General features: G+C 38.6%; 1 protein-coding gene across 1 annotated transcript in view; it reads right to left on the bottom strand.

Annotated features, from left to right (window-relative positions):
• tent4b (terminal nucleotidyltransferase 4B) overlaps positions 1-25,992 on the bottom strand; it is a 44,644-nt gene extending 18,652 nt beyond the window's left edge. The window contains exons 1-2 of the mRNA XM_028809264.2: positions 25,500-25,992; positions 1,234-1,357 (exon numbers count right to left, since the gene is read on the bottom strand). Of these exons, the coding sequence (XP_028665097.1) occupies positions 1,234-1,357; positions 25,500-25,882 (507 nt within the window). The 5' untranslated portion in view covers positions 25,883-25,992. The remainder of the gene's footprint in view (positions 1-1,233; positions 1,358-25,499) is intronic.
• Positions 25,993-26,354: the final 362 nt, after the last annotated feature.

The following is a 26,354-nucleotide window of genomic DNA, read 5'->3' as shown; positions in this document are numbered from 1 at the left end:
CATGAATACTTTACTTTTTGAATTTTAATTAGGCATAAAGCCAACTTGTACCTCTAATTTGTGTTTTATATATAGTACTTTATTTGGGGTGCAAAATCAATTCATTTGCAGAATTTGCTTTGCCAATTTAGTGTAAACTAAAAACAATTCTTTTAAATAAAAAAATCACAACCTCTGTGTATTCATAAAGTTTAACATAATTTTTAAATTAGGAAGGCACCTCTATTCCAAACCTTTATAATTATTTTGTATAGTCAAATTTGCCATACTACATCTGCCACAGTATGATAGGGTCAGTCTTCAATGACAGAAATATAAAATCCATGTCAGACATAATTTATATATTTAAGCTACCAAAGAGACTACAAGCTAGATAATATATACATGGCATAACATTCAGGTGGGCGTGGGAACGAGGTTCACTGTTTTGAAGGTGAAAGTATTTTTCATACTGTTGTTACTTGTTAGTTGCTGAGAGCCTTTGGTTAATTACAGTTGACATTTTCTAAACACACAAAAGTATCTGTCAGAGAAATTAAACCTATGTTGGAGTCCCAAGCTAAAATTGTTGGCTGCAATAGAACATGGATAGCATGTTTCTGTGGCACTTTGCAGGTAAATTATAGTGTCTGAGAAATACTCTATTATTACAATCTTCAAATAATGCAGTCATGAGGTTGTTTTTGGTGTAATATAAATACCAAGTGTATGTTTATTGACTGTATCCATAAAAGCTTACAGTGTTCCTTTTCTTTTCGAATCATTTCTAGATAAGTAACTGTTTACATTCCTTGCTTGTACTTCTCACTTTTACAGCTGTGAAGATCACTTAACTAACACTTAATTTCAAGCAGCAGAATAAGTGAGTTGCTGTTACAGAGCTTAACTCAAGCCGACGCTGTATAGGGAACATCAGGCTGCCACGTCCTCAACTTTGCCAGTATTGCAGTTACATATACTGGGGATCCATTTTTGCTGTCAGCAGTGGCTATGAGATGAGTAAAAGAGGAAACTAGAAGAAGTAAACAAGTTGAAATAATCTCCTTCAAGGTACATATGAATTACTTTACTGTTTCAAAATTAAAGTAGAGCAAACAGTTTGTTTTAAAATACCTGATTTTGAAAAAGAAAAAAAAAAGTCAACTGCGAGCCAAGGTGAGGCCTGCAGATAAATGGACATGATGATAACAGTTCCCTTTATATGTGAACACATTTAAAAACAGCTGTACTTACATCAGCATTTGGCCAAAGCTCACGAATGACTCCTTCTATTCTCTTCACAACTTCTAACCGCATTTTCTCTTCTTCAGGACGTGGGGACATGTACTTGTAGAAGTCAATTATTTCTTCATGCAACCTGTAGTAGAAAAAATAGGCAAATGTATAAAGTCGTTAATATGCCTATTAACCAAATAAATAAATATACTGTATACTGTAGTTACTGAATCCAAGATGAAAACTAACTGATGGCGTGGTGCAATCATACTGAAAAGCATCTACTTGGTCATCACTCAGCACATTTCGTAATAACATTCTACATCTTCCTGAAAAACCGTTAACATGATGCCACCTTGAAATTAAAATGACTGCAAACTGATTATCCTCCTATATTTAGCAACCTAGTTGAGACTGAAGACATTATTTATTGAAAATATATTGCTGTCTGAACTGCTGGTGCACAAGGACATACTGCTACTTTAGCTTGGGTGTCTGCACTACCTTAAGAATTAAACCACAGAGAGGATGGGAAATATAGACATCACTAAATAAAAACCTCTATTGTATTGAGAAAAATTATGGACACTAGCACACTGTATGTACTGTACTTGTATAGTGCATTTTTGAACACGCTGAGGAGAAGAGAATATGCTGATATAGGTAAATGAGAACAAGTCCCGAAAGATGGTCCAATACCAATTAGAAGTCTCCAAAAATAAAAAATAACTACAAAGCAGTGGCTTAATCTCAAAGGTGTAAGAGATGAAAGGAAAATAAGCCTGCAATCAGTCAAATCCTCAAAATAGCTTCACAATAAAATCTGATGCAGAACGTATTTCCTAGTTACATTTTTCCACTATCACAATACAATGACATCTTCAGAAAGTAAAATACAAAGTACACTAAGACTTTTTTTTCTAATTCCTTAAAGAAATTTAAATATGAACACAAGGAATTTAACTTCATTAGGAATAATTTGCCAAGACCAAGTTGAGCAATTTCATCCTAAATTGCATTACTCTACACACACACACAAAATATTTCTGCTTATCTAAGGTTCACAGTTGTACATTCAAACTTTCTGTTATGTAACGGGTACAAAGTCCCTAAGCTCAAAGGACAACATACCCCAAACATTAGAGAACACTACAAATTGTGGAAAAAGATAAAACATGTCTTTCTTCATTCAGTTTCTCTACAACGGCATGCTGATGCTTCAGTGTGATTACAGTGAAAATGTCAGAAGGGCTCCGACACCCTACAAAGTGAGCTTGAAATACTTGCAGATTTACAAATGGACCAGAATGGCTGAATACCAGCCACCGTGAAAATAGTCAACACCATCCCCCTTTGCAGGCTTAACTGTACATTTATGGAAAAGCTGTTTGGAAACTGTAAAATAAAACAGACGGTCTTGTTCTGCTTCTCTTCAGTTGGATCTTTGTAGGCTCAGGGAGCAGTGCATCAAAATGCCTGACACAGCTAACTTAACCATTCACTGCGGAAATGTTTTGCTATGATAGAACTGTATGAAGTTAATGGGCATTATATGCAGAGTATTATGCACAGTCCTATAGATGCGAGACAAATATTAACAAATAAGCTAGGCAGTATGCTTTGAGATTCTGTGAAATGTATATTAAGTTATTCAAATATGGACAAGAACAAACTCTTCGACATCAATTCATGAATTCATCTTCAAAATCAGATCAATCAGTTTTAGTTACCACTTTTTCCTGTTGAATGCTGGGATGTTTAAAATCAAAACTCTGGCAAAATTAGTATCATAGAAAAAAAAAAAGTAAGTCATATTTGTACCATGCTTGACAGAACACAGAAATGGATCATTATGCTCCATTTGCCACCCATCCATAATTCGCCCCACATCCACCCCAATAACCAATCCCTTTAAGCAAGTGCCAAGAAAAATACAAAAGTTTAGAGACTACCCAAGCTATCCAGACAGAAGGAAGCCACAGGTATATCAGCTTAAAAATATAAAGAAAGTGTCAAACACCAATAGCAAGATCTACTCAGTCGATACCTGCTATCTGTCCATGGACTATCTTCACTACTGAATTCCTTCTTTCAATACTGGGGCCAGATGACCCATTGATCCTATACTACAAAAAGTTCAAGTAGAAGCAGATTATAAAACGATTTCCTTAAAATAAGAAAGGGTCTGCGGATTTCCAGCAAGAGGCTAATACAGTTTTTGCAGCAATTCCACCTAAACAGAATACCCTCAGCTGCACAATAGTATGAGGAAGAGAAAAGAGGTCTAGGCAAAGAAATATTAGAGTCATTATATTAGTAGAAATAATGAAACACAGAAAATTAGAAATAGCAGACCAGAAAGCTTGAACAAATAAGAATTCCTACAAGATATAAAAATGTCCCGGGAGCATCCATTATACATTGACAGTAGTTAGTATCCACAGCCAGACCCATGGAATAACATTTATAGAGAGTAACATATTGTATAGGCAATGTACAAATTAGTTCTAGAAAAGTTGATAGTTTGGCGTCTTTGAGGAAAAAGTATTTCTAAAAATCCATTTCCATGCACTGCCAGTTTGAGAAAGGTGGTAGGGACCTGTACGATGGCTTACACAAATATGTATACAGTGCTGCTACCATCTATAAAGTAGGGGGAAGATGGGGAAAAAAGGTACAGAACCCAGAAATGGACAAGATAGTGATACACTGTTTAAATTAAGAAAAGACCTAGGTCATAAGTAAAAGAAAAAAGAGGAAGGGAGACATTATAGCTGGAACTCAATGACTATAAAGACCGGAGCCAAGAGTCATCATAAATGTCCCAGTGAATCAGAATACTCTGATGAACTCAAGGTGGGAAAGATGATTGGTTACCAAAAATGTGCAAAGCCAAGTAATGGGAGTACCAAACTAGACAATTACTCAAACTTCTCAATCTGACTAAAACCTACTTGACAGACTCATTAAGATGCATATATCCATAAAATGTATTTACATCATTAAGTACAAAAATACAAGAACATTTTAAAAGAATAGTGACCAGTACTGCTGGGCGGTATAACGGTTCATGCCAAAAACCGGTATTTTTGTTACGAGATGGTTTTTTTCTTATACCGGAACACCAGTTTAAAATGCCTAAACAACTTTCGGAATGTGGCACAGGGGGAAACTGTTTAAGGGGGGACCTTTTTCACTGGTGCACCGCAAAATATGCATCCAACAGAGTACATGTGTTACTGGAGGTATTGAGCAGTGAAAATGGACAGAGAACATTCTGAAACTGAAGCTGTAGCAGACGATAAAGTTGAACATGATGAGACAGAAGAACTTTGACAAAAAAAAGGTGCCGTGTCTGTTGTCTGGAGATACTTTGGTTTTAAAAGGTCAGATGTGGACCATTATGTTCAAATGTGTGAATACTGTTTCTATACTACTGGATAATATTATTCTGCAAGCCAAGTTGTACTCGTTTTATTTTATTTCAATACTGTGTAATGTACCTGGTTACTGTGTAATACTGTGACGTTGCCGGTCCCCTACAGACTCCCTCTTCCCACATGGGAGTCTGTTGAACCAACACCGTCGATAGTTATGACCGAGATGAGCTGAGAAATTGAAGCCAGGGGATGGTGGAAAGTGCTCAAGTGCTTTTGTTAAAAACAGTCAAAGTAAAACCAAAAGTGTACATTGTACAGTGTTCAGAAAAATACAGTACCCAAATAAATAGCAAATCCATAAAGCCAGTGAAACGTGGGGATAAAATCCATAATAAATAAATCCGTTAAAATGCAGTCTCTCTCCTCGCCCAATCGCAGCACACCACCTTCTGTCTCCACGACTCACCCTTCACTGCCGTTACTGGTGGAGCCTTTGCAGCACGAACTGCTTTCTGCCAACCCCTGTTTTGGCTGCCACCACATTGCACAGCCAGTCCGTCCGAGGTCGGCACACCTCCCGTCTTCCTTCGTGCTCACTCAGTCGCTCCTCAGATCCATTGGAAGGTCTTACATTTCGCTCGCCCCACTCTACACGCTTAGTCAGTGGGGTGAACCAGCCCCTAGATCGCCTAAGCCTGCGCTCCCTCACGGAGCCCCAAGCTCGTGCTGCCTTCTCCTTCCTGGTATCTGGATCGTCTCCCATGACTGCCTTTTCCCTTCTTTAACCTCGTGTTCTATCTTTTCTTTTTTCCTTCCCCCATCCTGCCGGCCCATAAATATACACCTCCGTGGGCGCAGCGCATTATTCACATGCCATAGTAAGCTGACGAAGCAATTGAGAATGATCGGGTGCAACTCGCCCCAATCACCTCATCAACTCCCCGCGGTTGTGCAATCGCATCCACGGAGACCGACACAAACTGGATTTAAAAACTGACTTTTTTTTTTGAAGCCGCAGACTCACTAAACCACAAATAGCATTATAAATGCAAGTTGCAGTTTTATTATTTATGTATATATGCTTAGCTTGAAGCAAGGTCCATATTAATGCAATTTGCCTTAATGATGGCTCAGTTGGAAAAGATGTCATCACCAAGTTGCACTTGTTTTATTTTATTTTGGTGAATACTGTGTAATGTACCTGGGCTTGAAGTTTTGAAGTAATAGTATTATTACTGGAACTTGCACTATTATTTATTTTATTGTTATTATTTATTAGTTTAAATATTATGCAGTTTTAATGATGGTAAAGTTGTTTAAAAAGTCACTTTAACGTGTCAGTGGACAGAGATTGTTAACATTAACAGAAAGTGTAGGTGGTTTACAAAAAATATTTACCATTTATTCCTTTTCTAAGACATGTTCAGTGCAATACAACTTTTGACAAGCACCTCTGGATATTTTACTAAGTCTAAATGCCTCTTTGGATGGTTGACAATTTGTTGTCAAAATTTTAGCTTAAGCTGTTTGCAAAATTTGTTCAATAAAAAGGTTCTATATTTTGACAGCAACTGTCATGCAATGTGATTCCTTCTCTTCATTTGTGCCACCCCCTTGAAAACTATCACTTTATGGGGCCATGCAAACCTATATTAATACTAGTGTGCACATTAAAATGTTTTTTGTACAATGTACAATTCTCATGACAGTGGAATTGGTTATTCTTAGCCAGTTTACTGCAGTAATTGCAGTGGAAAATGTGGTTAACTCATGCATGGGAAAAAAATACCGTAGAATACCGTGAAACCGGTACAATTTTGAAAAATACTGTGATATAGAATTTTATATCAAGGCCAAGCTACATCAATAAGACTTTTACAAACATGTTTTTAAAGGATGAAAAATGTCATCTAATTACTGTTATCGTCAAAGTCCTAGAAAATATCAAGATATCATTTCCAATATCACACATCCTTAGTTTCAGTAATTCTACAAGAAGACCAGTGTGTCCACAATTTCAGTATTTGATTTCTGCAACTGACCTGGGGCATGATTTCCTTTTCAAAGAGCAAACTATTGGTTGGTTAGTTTTGAACTGATTTGGTGTACTTTCATATTTGTGCAAAAACTTTCACAAGCAAACAGAAAACATATCCTCACCACAAGAACGAAATTACGGGAACATGTAATAAAATTATTATTTCCAGATCGCTTTTGTTGTTACAAATACGAGTTGGAAACCAGGAAGGAAGGTATTCTTATACTGAAGCTTTTGCCGTTTCTTTAATGAGGTTTTAGGCTTTAATTTTCTGGTGTCCCATGCCCCATTAGCCTCTAGTGTAAAGCATTAGAGACGGCATGATATTTTTTAAAATTTGTGGAAAAAGCTTAAGTTTAGAACAAAGTTTCATAGAGCAAAAGCATTAATATGAGGGCCATTCAGTAGGAAAGAAAAGAGTTTTCAAAAAATTTTTGTTCTGTTTTTCACTTTGCCTGCAATGACTTTAACCACTTTGGAAAGAAATCTTCTGTTTGACCTTCAAACCAGTATGCGCCAGTAGACTTGACGTCTTCATCACATGAAAACCACTGTCCACAAAGAGATTTCTTCAAAAATCTGAACAGGAAATAATCTGTGGGAGCCCAGTCAGGACTGCAGGATGGATGGTTCAGTTGCTGGAATCCACATTCTCAGATGGCAGCCTGTGATTGATGTGACATGTGAATCGGAATATTGTCTTGAAGAAGCTTACTTGATTCACATGAAGACTCTCGTGACATCCTGTCTCTTGGAATGTTAGACTCGCACTGAGCCACAACTGTGCATGAGTAACTAACTTTGAGACATGTCACAATAAGCCCAGACTTGTTGCCACTTTTTTCATACTCAAGTAGATAAAGTATTGAACACCCCTTGTATCACATTTGTGATGAAACAACTTCAACTTGAAAAAACACTAAACTTATCCTTTAAATTTGAATGTATTGATTGTGCTACATAGAGGAATGTGAACAAATCACACACAAACTAGCTAAAATAAACTTGCCTCAATTTTTATAAGACAACTGTTATTTAATATAGCTAGCTCAGTAAAGACGCACAGTAAAAACAAAATATTATGATATAAATCGCGGGCACATACATATCCGTTCAATTTAGTGGCAGGTTATTCTTTAGCAAATATGGAAGTAACCAACTCCTACAAATAATAACCAGACTCCGATATTTGATGAATCTGTGTCCATTCTTCCAAAAAAGATATCTATCAAAAAATGATTTTTTTCAGGTCTTGCCATACATAGCATTTCTTTTTGACCTGAGATTTGGATTTAGACTTGGCATCAAAAAACATTTATATCTCAATACATTCTTGAAAAGACTAGCTGGAATAGTATCCTTGACCCATTCAGATTCAATTTCATCTCAAAGACAGCCAAGCCTGACATTGCTATTTAGAATATCGTGCATTACACTGAATTTACTATTCCCTCATTAAGAACTGAACAGAACAGCAATGCATCCCAAGTGCATGAAATTTCTACATCATGTGGAGATATGCTCTAGAGAGGAGAGGAATGAAGGTCAGTAGGAACAAGACAGAATACATGTGTGTAAATGAGAGGGGGGTCAGTGGAAGAATGGTGAGGATGCAGGGAGAAGAGGTGGCGAAGGTGGACGAGTTTACATACTTGGGATCAACAGTACAGAATAATGGGGATTGTGGAAGAGAGATGAAACAGAGAGTGCAGGCAGGGTGGAATGGGTGGAGAAGAGTGTCAGGAGTGATTTGTGACAGACGGATATCAGCAAGAGTGAAAGGGAAGGTCTACAGAACAGTAGTGAGACGAGCTATGTTATATGGGTTAGAGATGGTGGCACTGACCAGAAAGCAGGAGACAGAGCTGGAGGTGGCAGAGTTAAAGATGCTAAGAGTTGCACTGGATGTAATGAGGATGGATAGGATTAGAAATGAGTACATTAGAGGGTCGGCTCAAGTTGGACGGTTGGGAGACAAAGTCAGAGAGGAGAGATTGCGTTGGTTTTGACGTGTGCAGAGGAGAGATGCTCACTATATTGGGAGAAAGATGCTAATGATAGAGCTGCCAGGGAAGACGAAAAGAGGAAGGCCTTAAGAGGAGGTTTATGGATGTGGCGAGAGAGGACATGCAGGTGATGGGTGTAACAGAACAAGATGCAGAGGACAGAAAGATATGGAAGAAGATGACCCGCTGTGGCAACCCCTAACGGGAGCAGCCGAAAGAAGAAGTATTTCATCAGATATGGAGTGGTCAAAAAGCAGTTTTAAGTTCGCCCATACAGCTACTATTTTTACAAAGGTTCTACAGAAGTAATGCCAAGCTCCTGGCATGTTGAGGGCCAACTCTGCCCAACCAAAGACTTAAACACATACCAATTCCTACTGTAAATTTTAATTCAGATGGGTCACAAAAGACCTTTGTTTACAAGCTTCCGAAAGCTAATAGTATTTTTTTAACTTAACTTTTAAATTCAGAATCATCCTTATGGCCAAAATATAGGCCAGTGATCAGTAGACAATTAACAATGACACTCAAAGAACAAGGTAGTTAATATACAACCAAAAAACCTGTGTGTATTTTCATCCAGCTGTTTTGATATATTAAAAAGAAAATCCTTGCAGAGGTTGAGGTATTGAGATGTCTTAATCCTCCCTAACCTACAAAAAAGTTTTTTAGAAAATTGGAATAAACCGTGCTGTTCAAAAGACTTAGGCCACATACATTTATTTTTAATGCTATTTGAACAGTATGTGTCTATTTGTTTGTGGACACAATACATAACGTTACAATATTGATGCAATAAAATGCAACAAGAATGTGTTCCAAAGAACACTGACTACAGTAGTTTAGATCTCTCCAGGCATTTCATGTATTTGTTAAATTTCACCAAGAACACAACTGATTCAAACTAATGACGTTGTGATTCATTGAATCAGGGGGATCATTTATAAAGCTTGCGTATGCTCAAAATGTGCGTATGCAACTTCTCACACAAACGTCAGAAATTATAAGAGAAAACCTGATGGGGTATATATTTTCGGCAACTTTGACCTATGCGTACGTAGGGCCCTATGATTTCTGCGATGCGGAAAACATGGATGGAATCACGGAATTAATACTTAAAAATGGATTTTAGATTTAAAAACAGAAATGTGCAGAATTTTGTGACTAAAGGGGTGACTGTTACAAAACTTTCCAATAAATTAAATGATTGACTAATCTGTAGTTCGATCATTCAGATACTACTTTCTAGTTTGTTGTTTTTGAAGAGAATGCAATTCTTTGTAGAAATCCAGTCGTGCCTCTATCTGTTTGTGCGCATGTTTCCTGTATGTCTTCTCTTTAAAGGCACATGAATTAGCTAGCTGCATGAGACAGAAATGTCGAAGCGAGCAGTATCAGATACCCTAAATCATCGAAAAAACTAAAACACGAGCTTAACAACAAAATTGAGGGCACAACAATATCCCAGCGACTTTTACGAATCTGGACAACTTTTCTGCCAGTTTTGCCACTATACCATAGACTGGACACGAAAAGATGCTTGCAATGGCCACGTGAAATCTAAAACCCATCTCAAAAACAAGGAGAAATTAAGATCAAAAAGTGTTCCCCTTCAGGTAACAACATATGAAACAACAAAATTGTCAGATGCAAGACGCCAGTTTGTGTCCATGTGAATCACATACTGCTCGAAAAAATGATGAAAATGCGTCCTTTCTTTATTACGTATTCTAAACAAGGAAGCGCCCTGCCAGAAAATGAGAGCAGTCTTCTTCAAACTCATTTCCCTGTGTTTTTGAACAACATATGGACACTGTTCTTTGAAAGATTTGTGGCAAGAAAATATATGTTGTAGTTGATGAAACCACTGATAGTTGAGCCCACAGAGTACTCATCATAGCGATAGGTGAGTAAACATTTGGTTGCATGGTTAATTCTTTTATGTAGGCAGTTCTAATTGTATATGATGTATTTACTGTGAATCATTTAATCAATTAAATTATACGGATATTTAACCTGTATCAACAGTCTTTCCGATAGAAAATGTTATTAGTGAATGGCACTGGTTGTTAATGGGTTCCCTTTTAAAAATTAACAATGATGTTTCGGCATTTAATAAATGTGTTGCCTCATGTTGACAAGGCACGCAAGGTCCACATTTGACTCTTTAGTTATAAACTCGGCACCTACAAATCTGGGGAGAAGAGCAGGGTTCTTCTCAGATGGAACAAGCCTTTAAAAGCAGGGCACTCTTTCTTTTTTCTAAAAGTGAAGTTAACCTTCATCTCAGAAGAATGCATCAAACTAGTAATAGCTCTTACAATTTTGGAGGGCACTCACTGTCCTACTGCAGTCTTAGCATACAGCATCATGGAGGATCTGGGCTCCTACCTGATGAATGGAACTGCAAAATAAGGTTCAGTTGTGCTAGTGTTGCATTTCATTAAAAGGAATGTAAAATGCCATTTCATTATTGTTTGGTTTGTTGTAGCTGTTACTACTTTATTACAGAAAAAAAAAAAAAATCAGAATCAAGTAAAAATAAAATGGTGTAAACCGAAAGTCAAAATAAAATGAATTTGTGAAAAAATAAAACGACATTTTAGAGAAACTGGAAAATGATGATACCCACAAAGTAGAGAAATGCAGCCAAACCAGCTAAATGACAACTCGTATGCACTATTATAATTATAATAATGGCTCATCGATAAGAATTATAAAGTCATACCAAAGAGTCATTATTGTAAAGTGTGCTAATGTAACAAACATATTAAATCAGAAGTGTGTTGAATATGATGTGCACACTGTATTTCAGTTCCCTTTTAAGACAGCCAATGCTACAAATATTTTGTTTGTTTTTTTATCACTTTATATCGGCTAAAATTGGTCTCAAGGGAACTTGCCAACATAGTGCCCACTGTCTTGAAAGTCATTAGCTGACTGAGGAGGCACTACATCCAGTTTTCATGTGGTGTGGGTGTAAATATATGTAGTGTTCAGTTCTCCTAACATAATCAGATCGCTGTACTGCACTCTTATTGCAATAAGGGCATCTTGTGAGAATGATGCTGCTTTTGTTTACTTCAATCTGTTAAATTATATTAATGCACAAGTCATATATAAAGCCAAGATGAAGCTGAGAGACATCACATCTCTGTGGTCTCAGATAGCCCATGTTTCATTTATTTTGAGGTAAACTAGCTTTTGCAGACCCAAGATTTTCATATGATTAATGATACAATAAATAGTGTAGATCATATCATTACATGTGGCAGGTAATGATGGCTAGCAAAATACACTTTTCCTGGAGAAATAGTGAAGACAGAAATTATAATAATAATTCCTTGCATTTATATAGCGCTTTTCTCACTACTCAAAGCGCTAGGCAATTGCAGGTTAAGGGCCTTGCTCAAGGGCCCAACAGAGCAGAGTCCCTTTTGGCATCTTACAGGATTCGAACTGGCAACCATTCCAATTACCAGTACAGATCCCTAGCCTCAGAGCCACCACTCCTTATGTTAAAGCCAAATGCAACTTTTGCAGTTTTAACTTATTTTGTAATACCTTCTCTATACTGGCAGAGTTAATATTTTTTATTAAAAACAAAGACCATGGAGAGTAGGTACAGACACTTGCACATTTTACTGAATCGTGCAACTACACAGTCACACCATACGCCAGGTATGTATGTTAAATTTGAAAGATGCCATTTCTAGGCATTGGGTCAAATAGATAGTCATTAAATTCACAAATACAAGCAATTTGCAAACACACTTCGCACTAGGTCACTGTTGCCTTCACTCAGTAGTTCCTCTCCATTTCTTTAACTCATCTTCAACATTTGGGCATATTTATGATTAATTTTATAACCTGTTATTTACAGTCTGTTGCTTGCTGTGACATGTTTAAAAATTTGTAATTTGTAATAAAAACCCACACTTGATTTAAATTAAAAATATCACCTTATTATTAGGTTTTACTCCAATATACATGCTTACATCTTTCTAATTAAACATGTCTAACTTTTAAAACTGGTCATTTGTGTAGAAGGGATGAGGTATTGACAATCAACTGATTGTGTCTGCTGTTGAATATGTTCATAAAACACTAGAGGGATCCCAAATATTCCCACACTGCTTATTTTGAAATACATACCACTTCCACATGCCACCAAATATCTAGTGTTTTAAAATGAGCCACCATCTATTACACCATTTTTTTACTGCAAAAATCAGCTACAGTAGTCCATACTAAAATAACTAATATTCTATTTACCGATTCACTGCTGCAAGGGTTGAACTCTTACTTAAAATAAGTTTTGAAATCCATAAAGTACAAGGATTTATTAAGTAGCCTCCCTAGAGTTATGTTTATCCCCAGAAAACCAATTAATTTTGTTCACCAAGAAAAAAAATTACTATGTGTAACAAACATGTAAATACAAAAACACCAACATAAATACAGTAAGGAAAGGCATGTCTCATGTCCACTGTTGTACTGATGCAAATTTAGTACGTCCCTGGTCACTCTTCTCATCGACTGAAAGTAACATGTGAATTGGTACAATGGTGTCATTTTCTGCCAGAGTCTGAAGACAATAGAAATTATCTTACCTAAGTGACCTAAAAAAAGACACATCCTATTAGCCCTAACAGTCATTAATGTTTATACATTTTATTCAGAGGAAAGAGAGAGCACCCTTACATGCTTCTCCTCCATTTATCATCATACAAAAACATATTGTACCATGCAGTACCCTGGCAGACTTCAACCCAGGCTGTGCTACATCTCTACTGGATGGCTCAAAAGCAGCTTGACCAACTAATTAAAGGAAATTAACTTTACCCAAGTACTAAAGCACCTTATATTTTTTCATAGCATTCTTCATTGAGCGCAGGTGCAGAGCACTGTGAATAATTCTCAATTAAAATACAAGTATAGATAATACTAATTGCTAAAATCAGAACTGGTACACATAAATACAGATTAGTTAACACGCTCCGAGAACAAGGTAGAAATTGTTTAAACATAAATGGAAGCAAACAGTATCTGTCCATTATTAACTGATGAACTATGGCAAGGAGACAATGGAGGAGATTCTAATTTTGAAACTGAAAGGTTAAAACCAAAGTCTGAGTCCTAGAGACCTCAGCCAACTGGCCGCCTACCCGCTCCTAGTCATTCTACAGTGGAGTCTGTGCTGGCCATCCAAATAATGCTGCGAATTTTCACTTGACATATGAAGTATACCGTTACAATGTGATTTAGTATTAATCTATTTGAAATGTGTTATCCAAGGGTTGTGGAATATACATCACACTGGAAAACAACTTTACTTTTATGTTTTGTTTTTCTGCATATGCGTCCATAGCTTAGCAACTTCTCAATCTGTGCAGTTTTATATATAAAATGTAAGTGGCATTCTCAGTAGTTTAACTCTGGGCACTGCAAGGTATTATACATTAAGAAAGCAGCATGTGAGAATGAAGAACCATTTCGGATATAGGATCTAATCATACAATCGTCTAAATAGAAATTATGTTATCAGAATCTACAGCATATTAAAAAGTACCATCACTGAACAGATATACCGTATAGACAAATTTTCTGCGTGTTAAAATGGCTTTTAATCCCTAAAACTTTGATTTCTTTGGAATTTGAAACAAATTGATAATCCGTGTCTTATTCAACTTAGATATTTCACTTTATTGTCAGTAGAGAAAGATATACAGTATTTATCCAAAACACATATTAGCAAAGTGTTTGTTGTAAAGTTAACTTCCTTGTGTTATAAAAAGAGGTACAGGAAGCTTAGATTTCATCTTCAACCTGCTTATTGAAGTCGGGATCATGATCAATCTGCTATCCCAGCAATCACTGCGCATAGTACATGAACAACACCTGGATAGGGTGCCAGCTATTTTAGGGCAAACATAAACAAATACACATATACACTAGCAAGGTACCATAGCTAATAAGTTAAACTGATGAAGCTGGGAGCTTATTAACTCGTAACAAGAAACCGTAAACTATGAGAGCATCATGCTCTACATCTAGGAATTATAGTATTGATTACTGTATTCAGTGATTCATTTCTGAATGTTCTGACTAGCACTCTCCAAATTTTGTGTAGAATAGTCATGATTAGATAGCAGATCAAAGTATAGGGAGCTAATCACACACAACTTTTATACTCTCAATGAAGGTGAAATAGCTTCACCAACCAGTAGGTGAAAAAGGACCACATCCTCCTTTCTGTGAGAGGAAAAATGAACAACAGGCACATAAGGGGTGTTTTATGTTAAAAAGCCTCAATTGTTAGTGGCTGTACACACAAATTATGTGCACTGACAATTGTGTTAACTGTCTATTTAAATCAGAGCCAATTCAGGTTTAGAGGTTCCTAACAAAACAAAATTGCTTTTCTTCCTCAAGTAAAACGTATGTTTTCACAATATAGAAACACATTAACTTTCCATGGAAATTGTGTTCTCAAGTCAAAAATTTTTAAAAATAAAAAATTACAATGCATGTTCTTGTAGTTTAAAATGATACCTATAGGGTGCTAGCCTTAAAACACATACCTAAAATTCTTGTTTTATTTTAAACCTGTGCATATTAAAGATGGCTGAATACATTTTCATTGACCCACATATGCTAATTCTGGGCTGCAGGGGGGTACAGTCTATCCCAGAAGCAAATGCAAAGAAAGATCTTAACACCTGAATGCCACAGTCTCTAACGCACAAAGACCCACAGCCAGAAGACCATTTTAGTCAACATAAAGCCAATATATCAGACTTTTAGTTGTAGGGCAACTCAGCCTTGCCACCATTAGCTGCTCATCTCATTGCCAGACCATGTCAATTTAAATGACCGAAAAATCACTGGCTATATCACATTTACCAATTGTGTGCCAATCTTTCACCAGTCACACTTGCCCATTTTTATGACAGCCAATAACCTGCTGCCTGTCAAGAGTCAACAGCTATGTCAAGTTGGGAACCACAACCCTTATTTCTTTTTTCCCCAAGGTTTCTTCCATTTTTCCCTACAAGGTTTTTTTTTTTTTTTGGGAGTTTTTCCTTGTCTTCTTAGAGAGTCAAGGCTGGGGAGCTGTCAAGAGGCAGGGCCTGTTAAAGCCCATTGCGGCACTTCTTGTGTGATTTTGGGCTATACAAAAATAAATAGTATTGTATTTTTTCTAATCTGTTGTTGTACATAATATACGACACATCAGGCAGACAAGCTTTTCTTGTTTGTGAGATTCAAAACATGCACATTCCTTACTCCTCATCAATGAATTCTATTCATTGTACTTCCAGATAAATCTTCATTGGTTGTGAGGTTTCATGCACACAGAGTCAGTCCCACTAATGAAAAAATAAAATGTTTGATTTTGTTAGAGGAATTTTGTTGCTGATCATGTCACATTACACGACTGACTTCATGGAAGCAGACTTCCAACTGCTTTTGATTTGCTAAAATTAAGTAAGCAAAAGCTGTAAATGAAAATCACTGGGATTGCACATAATGTGACATAGCCTTAACCTACATGTTTTTGGAATTTGGGACAAACTGGATGACACTGGGATGGGGAAAAAAAAAAAACGAACAGTGAGAAGCAAGAGATAATCAGTCCATCCAGAGTCAATCCCAACAGAACTAGTTTGAAACCAACTTTGAAGAGGATGCCATGTCTATTATAAGATATAATACAGTCACATGAAAACGTTTGGGAACCCCTCTTAATTCTTTGGATTTTTGTTTATCATTGGCTGAGCTTTCAAAGTAGCAACTTCCTTTTAGTATATGACATGCCTTATGGAAACAGAAGTATTTCAGCAGTGACATTAAGTTTATTGGATTAACAGAAAATATGCAATATGCATCATAACAAAATGAGACAAGTGCATAAATTTGGGCACCCCAACAGAGATATGACATCTACACTTAGCTGAGCCTCCTTTTGCAAATATAACAGCCTCTAGACGCCTCCTATAGCCTTTGATGAGTGTCTGGATTCTGGATGAAGGTATTTTTGACCATTCTTCCATACACAATCTGTCCAGTTCAGTTCAATTTGATGTCTGCCGAGCATGGACAGCCTGCTTCAAATCATCCCATAGATTTTCGATGATATTCAAGTCAGGGGACTGTGACAGCCATTCCAGAACATTGTACTTCTCACTCTGCCTGAATGCCTTTGTAGATTTCGAACTGTGTTTTGGGTCATTGTCTTGCTGGAATATCCAACCCCTGTGTAACTTCAACTTTGTGACTGATGCTTGAACATTATCCTGAAGAATTTGTTGATATTGGGTTGAATTCATCCGACCCTCGACTTTAACAAGGGCCCCAGTCCCTGAACTGGCCACACAGCCCCACAGCATGATGGAACCTCCACCAAATGTGACAGTAGGTAGCAGGTGTTTTTCTTGGAATGTGGTGTTCTTCTTCTGCCATGCAAAGCGCTTTTTGTTATGACCAAATAACTCAATTTTTGTCTCATTAGTCCAAAGCACTTTGTTCCAAAATGAATCTGGTTTGTCTAATTGAGCATTTGCATACAACAAGCGACTGTTTGTGGCATAAGTGCAGAAAGGGCTTCTTTCTCATCACTCTGCCATACATATGTTCTTTGTGCAAATTGCGCTGAATTGTAGAATGATGTACAGATACACCATCTGCAGCAAGATGTTCTTGCAGGTCTTTGGAGGTGATCTGTGGGTTGTCTGTAACCATTCTCACAATCCTGCGTATATGCCGCTCCTGTATTTTTCTTGGCCTGCCAGACCTGCTGGGTTTAACAGCAACTGTGCCTTCCATTTACCGATTCCATTCCTTATAGTTGAAACTTACAGTTTAAACCTCTAAAATAGCTTTTAGTAGCCTTCCCCTAAACCATGATACTGAACAATCTTTGTTTTCTGATCTTTTGAGAGTTGCTTTGAGGATCCCATACTGTCACTCTTCAGAGGAGAGTCAAAGGGAAGCACAACTTGCAATTGACCACCTTAAATACCTTTTCTCATGATTGGACACACCTGTCTATGAAGTTCAAGGTGTAACGAGCTAATCCAACCAATTTGGTGTTGCAAGTAATCAGTAGTGAGCAGTTACATGCATTCAAATCAGCAAAAGTACAAGAGTACCCACCGTTTTTCACATTTGATTTAATTTCATATAACTAAATACTGCATCACTAAAAATCTTTGTTTGGAAAATACCCCAGTACTCAGATGTTCCTAGGAAATGAAAGACATACCACTGTTATCTTTTTTGTTGAAAGTAGAGTAAATTATTATGCAGGCTGAGAGGGGTTCCCAGACTTTTTCAGATGACTCCAACTCATACAACCCAAGGATCAATTTGGAATTATCAAACAGTCTAACCAATATGCCTGCAGATGTTTGATACACTTTCCCCATAAAAGACAACTAAACCAGGATTTCAACTGCCCTCCTGCCTTAAGTAAATTCATTTTATATGTTACTCCTCAAATAACTAATAAGGTTTTCTCTAGCTTATCAAATGACTTTAATAACAGTTTTTCTGTTCTAGCTTTAATGATTTTACTCTTACTAGTTCTTTTATAGTTACTAAGGGAGCAGCACTGGCTCTACCATTTAGGAAAACTAGATAGTTGACCACTAGGGCTGAGACGATGGTAGATAACATTGACCACTGTCAAGTGACTAGCCACATTACTGATGTAAATATAAAGTGTTGATTGAAGAAATATCTGCGAATGTTTGGAGTCAAAGTGCTAAATTGCGCACATCACTTTTTGTAAATCTTGTGCAGCTCTCAAGAAAGCTGTCAAAAACTCAAAGCCTATTTGCACTCAGTCTGTTTGCTTTTTTTCCAAATCAGAGGATGATTTGTTACTTTGTTTCAATTTCCACTCAGTTTGGTTTCATTTCAAACTGCAAAAATTCAAGCAAACTAAAATGTATCAATAAATACCCCGTGACCATGTAGTGAACTTATTTCATTGAGCAGAAACATTTTTTGCAGGGAAAAAAAAATATCATGAGGGGTGGATAACAATTGTGTTTGCACACTGCTACGTTTTCCTTAATTACTTTGTCTATTTACCAAAGACAGCTGTTCAAGCAAAATGCATCTTACTGTCAAGTGGAGAACTACTAGAAAATTATGCCCTACTACATGTGGTACGAAAAAGACATGTTTGAAATTGATAAGTGACAAAAGAAAGCCAGCTCTGCTTAAGGCATATGCTTCCGTTTTACAACAGGTAAGTTTCACTTACTGTTAATGTATGAAGTTTCAGTTACTTTCCTGTAGCCACTACAGGTAGTCCCCAGGTTACGGACACCCGACCTACAACATACGAACGAGGCCGCAGCTGCGACGCATGCGCCTCAGTAACTGCCGCTCCGTCATCTTCGGCCCGGGGACGCTGCAAGCGGTGGCTGGACGGAGGCTGGAGGGGGTCGGTTTCGCTGCTCGCGCAGTGTAGTGTCTGTTGGGCGGCTCCCAGCAGCAAACGGTTTCACTGCCTGCCCCCCCACTGCATTTGGCGACCATGTTGTGGCTGAACGGAGGCCACTGAGGGTGAACGGGGAGGCGGGGGGTAGCATTGTAGTGTGCCTCGGAAGGCTGCGTGTTGAATGGGGGCGGTGGTGCTGCGGAACACTGCAGGCAGCATACTGTAGTGGAGGTGACTGTGATGTGGACTGGTGATGAACCGCCCCTCGCCGCCCCCATTCATTCTCAATAGCAAGCCTGCTTGTACTGTTACGCACATAGCAGGAAGTTGGCTCTTGTCAGTACAGGGTGGTCCAGATCTAATTCTGCAGATTCAGATCGTCTGGATGACGTTGATTTATGCGGGGACGATTTCAGATCGGTGCGAAGTTGATTCTTTGTGTCGTCAGTTTGCATACTTCTCGATGGTCTGGGATTTTTCGGGTGATTTTCTATGTAATAAACTGAAGTAGTTATACCGTAATGAAAATTGCATAATTAGATCTGGACCACCCTATACATCAGAAGTGTTGACGACTGGTGCCTAATCTGCTGTGATAGCGTGTACAGTGCTGTACAGAAGAGCTCATCTTTAACTTTTGTCTTCACCCTTCAAGAATGTCTCTGAAACACAAATTTGATGCAAGTGCTGGTGCTACAGTAAAGAACAGAAAAATCATCACCATTGAAAATAAAGTAGAAATAATAAAAAGGTCAGAAAGAGGTGAAACTCCATCATTCACTGGCAGAGCACTTGGTTACAGTTGGTCAACAATAACATTTATTAAAGTAATGTACCTGTTCCGACTTACATACAAATTCAACTTAAGTGCAAACCTACAGTCCCTATCTCATACGTAACCCGGGGACTGCCTATATATGAACGTAACCTCAATTTAGTTTATCTCAAATTACATTTCTAACATCTTAATTCCTGTATGTATGTTAATAATGTTAATTTTGGATTTTTTTATTAATATTTGCTATATATGTCAAAGTTAGTGTGCATATTAAAAGACACCCCACCTCACCTGTACATATCACTTTCATAGTGTAAGATTAGGGTGATTGCTCGGTCTCACAGGGAGCTGCTGTTGGTTTCTCACCACCTCTGTATGTCTTTTCATTACAAATGGAATCACAATTGCTGTCTCATCATGTGCACTAGAAAAATGTTTAGCCTAATCATGTGCTTGGCTTGCTCTTGATTAACTGCTAATTGTGTGAGATGTTTTATACAAAATGTGTTACATTTGTACATATGTGCGATTTTATTTGCACATCATTTATGTTAGGCAGAATGCCTAGAGGGGGCTGGGCGGTCTCGTGGCCTGGAACCCCTGCAGATTTTATTTTTTTTCTCCAGCCGTCTGGCTTTTGTTTTTTCTGTCCTCCCTGGCCATCGGACTTTAATTTTATTCTATGTTATGTTAATTAGTGTTCCCTTATTTTAATTCTTATTTATTTTGTCCTTTTTCTCTTTCTTCATCATGTAAAGCACTTTGAGCTGCATTATTTGTATGAAAATGTGCTATACAGTAATCCCTCGCTATATCGCGCTTCGCCTTTCGCGGCTTCACTCCATCGCGGATTTTATATGTAAGCATATTTAAATATATATCGCGGATTTTTCGCTGCTTCGCGGGTTTCTGCGGACAATGGGTCTTTTAATTTCTGGTACATGCTTCCTCAGTTGGTTTGCCCAGTTGATTTCATACAAGGGACGCTATTGGCAGATGGCTGAGAAGCTACCCAGCTTACATTTCTCTTTCTCTTGCGCTGACTTTCTCTGATCCTGACGTAGGGGGATTGAGCAGGGGGGCTGTTCGCACACCTAGACGATACGGACGTCTAAAAATGCTGAAAGATTATCTTCACGTTGCTATCTTTTGTGCAGCTGCTTTCTGAAACGACATACTGCACAGAGCTTCGCATACTTAAAAGCTCGAAGGGCACGTATTGATTTTTGATTGAAAAACAAACTGTCTCACTTTGTCTGCTCCTGACGGAGGGGGTGTGAGCTGCCGCCTTCAACAGCTTTGTGCCGCGGTGCTTCACATACTTAAAAGAAAAACAGCTCTATTGATCTGTTTGCTTTTCTCTCTATCTCTGTGACAGTCACTGCTCCTGACAAGCACTCCTTTGAAGAGGAAGATATGTTTGCATTCTTTTAATTGTGAGACGGAACTGTCATCTGTCTTGTCATGGAGCACAGTTTAAACTTTTGAAAAAGAGACAAATGTTTGTTTGCAGTGTTTGAATAAAGTTCATGTCTCTCTACAACCTCCTATGTTTCTGCGCAAATCTGTGACCCAAGCATGACAATATAAAAATAACCATATAAACATATGGTTTCTACTTCGCGAATTTTCTTATTTTGCGGGTGGCTCTGGAACGCAACCCCCGCGATGGAGGAGGGATTACTGTATAAATAAATATTGTTATTTGTATTGTTTTTAATACTCAATATTAACCCTCGACTCATTATGCTGTGAATGAGATTCCCCATTACCGACAGCAGACATTTATCACAAGTACCACAGCATGCACAATTTCACCCATAATGCATAGTATTCCACGTAGTTAGGTCGATCCTATGTAGAGTCATATTCATAATTCATGAAAACCGCTTCAGGGTTCACTTGGTATTGTACCAAAACCTCCCTCTCAGTACAGTCATTTAGGTCCGTAGCATCAGTACCTCCCAATCCTCTGTCCACAACCTCCCTTGACACTTGCTATTGCAGTTGTGTCAAAACGTCAGTTTTGTAGACACAAAAAAAAAAAAGCAAATGCATTGAAATAACTGGAACTTTACCAGGGGCCAATCATTGTTTAGACAGGATTGACGCTTTATGATTATCCAGAGGCAGGCAAGCAAACGTGCGGTGCACCATGGAGGCTGAAATAAGACCGGATATTTTGGAGTTACTAGAGTTACATTTTATCTGCTTCAGAACTGTTTTGGTACCGAGGCCCAAAGCTGCTATCAGTATCCAAGTCAAAATTTTAGCAGCAATCCAACACTACTGTATATTAAAAAAAAATCCTTTGGACCAGATTTTGTGCAGGGAATTACGCCATTATGATTAAAAGAAAACCAATAGATGTCTTCAGTAAAAATGGTCAGAAGGACTTATAGTGTCACATCAACCAACCCCAAGGGTTCTCCCACTAATAGGATATGAACTTTGTAATACCGGCATTTGGAGTGTCAGTAGATGGATTGGGAGAGGATGGGGGGTCATGAGGTCTCTAGAAAAGGGTGTGTGGTGCTCCCGATATCTATGCAAGAGGACGAAGGTTCAAGTCTGTAGAGTACTGGTGCTTCCTGTCTTGCTATATGGTTGTGAAATATGAATGTAATACAGTGACCTGAGATGAAGACTGGACTCCTTTAGAACTGTGTTTCTTCACAGAATCCTTGGGTACCACTGGATTAAATTTGCGTCAAACATGCGGTTGCTCACAGAGCCCCGAATGGGGCACATTACCTGCATTGTGAGAGAGCGTCACTTATGGCACTACAGCCATGTGGCAAAATTTCCTGTGGGTGATCCGGCTCAATGGATCCTCATTGTGGGACACCCACGTAACACCTGGCTGCAGCAGACAGAGGGTCATTTCCGGAGGGTGGGACTGGGCCGTGTGTCTGCCTGAGGGGTTGCCAACCAGGATCCCGAGCTGTGTCGTCGTGTGGTGGGTTCAGCAACATGCTATACCAGTGCATGCTTCCCAACTTGACCTGACTTGGAGCGTCATTTCATGCCATTTGAAGGTTGCTGGTTACAAATGATGTCTCATTTTTGACTATTTACCAGTGGTTCTAGCCCTCTAGAAGACAATCCCAGAAGGTTAAAAATTATAAATTTCAAACATAAACATGTGGGGTGTTGTTTTAAATGGCGATAAAAATGAATATGATGTTACTTTTTCTATGGACCTCTATCAGTGGGTGAAAAAAAAAATCAAAAATATTTAGACTTTAAACATTTTAATTCAAGTACATATTTTAGTATTTCAATTATATGATGCAACTATTCTTATTAATTAATTATTTCTACCTCAGATTGTTATGAACATCCCGAATTATGGCAGCCTACTCTAATACAGACTTTATAGTATTTTATATAGGTATTAATGTGAAATTTGTAAAATAAAAAAAATACATAAAAACCCTGTCAACTTTATTTGTACAGTCAGCAGTCATTTGTGTGGTTTATAATTCACAGTAACCTTGTAAGTGAAGAGTGAATTTTCCCAAGCAATAGATTTAATAGATTTGAATTTTAATGATCTGTAGAGAAGCCATGAGAGGATGTGCAGATTTCGTTTACTTTTTATTTGTTTGTTTGTTCGATTTCTTGATAATGGAATGTTTCCCTAAGCATATATCTTAACGCTTAGCTTATTTGATACCGTATGATGACTAATTGCACTAATGATCTTGTGTATAATATGCCTCAACAATCATGTTTAGACCAAGAGTGCATTCTCCAAAGACACATAAGACTCTTAAGGAAGAGACCAAATTACATTTACAAAATGAACAGCTAAGCATCATGGTGGTGCAGTGGTAGCAATGGTGTCTTGAAGTAAGGAGACCAGGGTTGGCTTTCCATATCCTCCATGCATGGAGTTTGCTCATTCTCCCATTGTTTGTGTGAGGATTCCTCCGGTTTCCTGCCACTTTCCAAAGTCATGTGAGGACAGGTGAACCATTTACCAGGGTTTGTTGCTGCCTTGCACCCTATGCTAGCTGTGATAGGCTCCAGCCTCCCCCTCAACCCCAGTCTGGATTAAGCAGGTTAGAAAATGACATGATAAGGACAACTAGGATAAACTCACAACTGGGGAGCAGGTTTGGGTTTGAAAAAAAATAATCAGAACTGATCTTGGTACTGTAATCATGTCTACATTAGTCATTGCAGTTCAATGCAATGCAGACACGCAACAAGTCATCCACCATGATTACACCGTCAGCTTCAAGCAAATAGTGCTTATTTTTGTGTACATATCACATAAGTTTGTATTACTTGCTATTGTTGATATGCAAGCTCAGTAGGAGTAAAGGTTAAGTTTTGTTTTCTTGAGGCAGTGAGAAAACAATTATGTTATCTTAAGAAAACAAAAACTAATATTACACTTTCTCAAGAAAATTACTCTATTATTTTGAGAAAATTGGGGTAGTGCACATTTTCCCCTGCTTTCCATTGATCTGTATTTTTATAATTGTTAATAACTTTTAACATTTGGGGGTGGGTGGGATGGTAGTGCGGTTGCCTTGCAACAAAGAAGATGGGGATTATATTGCAGGTCCTCTGTGCATGGAGTTTGCCAGTTAGGTGGATCAGTGATGCTAAAGTAGCCTTAGTTTAAGTGTGTATGATCACCCTGTGATTGACTGGAACCCTGTTCATGCCTTGCTGGTACAGGCTCTAGCATCCCCATGAACGTGCTAAAAAAAGTGTGGAATATGAATAGAGGGATTGTCATGTGGGCAACATTTAGAGCCAACCCTGCAATTGAGCAAACTGACAAAACGCAACCAGTTAAGCATTTGGCAGAATGTGAAGGTGTACAACAAGTTATTATTACCAACACAGCTATCTTGATGTTTGTTAAAATCATTAAACCAAACCACTGCTATGCATTCCTGACAACATACAGAATGAGAACAAAAAGAACAGAATGAGAACAAAAAGAAGGCGGCTACTTAGTAAATCGTTCGCGTTAAGGTCTGGAATGAGTCCGAGATTGGTTGGAAGCTAAAGCTTGTAGCCACATGTGTCGCGGTTGAGAATCGCAATCGAGAGGGAATTTGCAGAGGAAAAGCCGTAACCAGCTGAGCCAGCAAAGGAAAACCAGGTGACCCGTACTTAGAGGGAGGCGGTGCAGCTGACTGGCTTTCACCCATACACTGAAAGAACGTTTAACGAGTTATTTGTATGTGAACAGACGAGTAGATTAGAAGACTTTTGTTACATATTAAATATGCATTAACACATCGACCTCAAGAAGCTTTGCACTGACCGCTCTTTTGCGATTAATACAAAAACTACTACAGGGGACCACCTGGTACACTTCCACGTTTATGAAAACTAAACTGTAAAATGTCTTATAAATCAGAGAAACTACTAAATGAGGAGTTAGTGGTATTTGATCTTGGCACAGTGCTGCAGAGTAACCGCCGACGCACATGACCTGTGTAGCCTTATATCAGATTCCAGACTAAGAGTTAATACTGCAGCTTCCGGACCTCTACGATAGAAGTCACCCCATGTGCCTGCTAAAACGTGGGCACCCTCATCAAAGGCTTGAGGTTCTTTATAAAAAGTATGACTTCTGCAGCCATAGGGCACTCACCCTAGCACTCCTTCCGAATAGTTTCTGCTCTTCCAGGGAGTCCCAGTGAAGTCTTGCTGCTCGCCACCCGTATCAGTTCCGTACAACAGCTGGCTGCTTGAGTTGAATCCGAAGGTGCTGGCCTTGTTCTCTCTTTTCCTCTTGTTCGGGGCGCCAATGCCGTCTCTCACCGACAGCCTTTGGTTGCGGTTGTTGTTGGTCTCGAGCGGTAGAAAGTCTCGCTGCTCGACGAGCTCGGCCTGGGCCCTGGCCGACATGCCCTCCGGGTGGTTGTTGTTCAAACACAGACTCCGCAGTCCTTGCGTCGTCTCCCAGATGTGCACCCACAAATTGTGGGCAGGTCCGAGCTGCTCTGGCTGAAACCAGGCGATCCTCGGATCCATTAAACGGCGCGGCTCTTGCCTCGCCAGGTATACCGAACGCTGGGTTAGCGAGCTGGAGTTCTCTCGCTCGCGCAATGGCCGACCACGCCGCCGCCGTACTGCGCAGGCGCAGGCCGCCCTAGAGGCGGGGGCGGTGCCCGGTTACGCAACACTCGAGAGCTTTTTTTTTTTTTTAAATGACTTTTTAAATACCTTTGTGTCTTTACCCCTCCCGACAGGCTTCTGTTCTGTCGGATGTTGCTCGCGTGAACGATGAAAAAGCGATCGGCGATTCTAAGGACATTTTCAGCGAATGAGTCTCATCTACTTTATTCACATCAAATGAGGAGGTTAATATTAAACCCCGTTCACGAAACCAAACAGGAGCTGGAAATTGAAACTGAAACAAGTGAACTTAAGTCTAAATGGGCGAATTCGTTTTTATATTTTTTTTTATTTGATATTGTTTGATACTGAAACGAAAGAGCTACTA

Source organism: Erpetoichthys calabaricus, chromosome 9 (assembly GCF_900747795.2).
Source record: "Erpetoichthys calabaricus chromosome 9, fErpCal1.3, whole genome shotgun sequence".
Classification (NCBI taxonomy): domain Eukaryota; kingdom Metazoa; phylum Chordata; class Cladistia; order Polypteriformes; family Polypteridae; genus Erpetoichthys; species Erpetoichthys calabaricus.
Note: the sequence above shows the minus strand (reverse complement) of the source record. Positions and strands in the feature narration are given on the sequence as shown.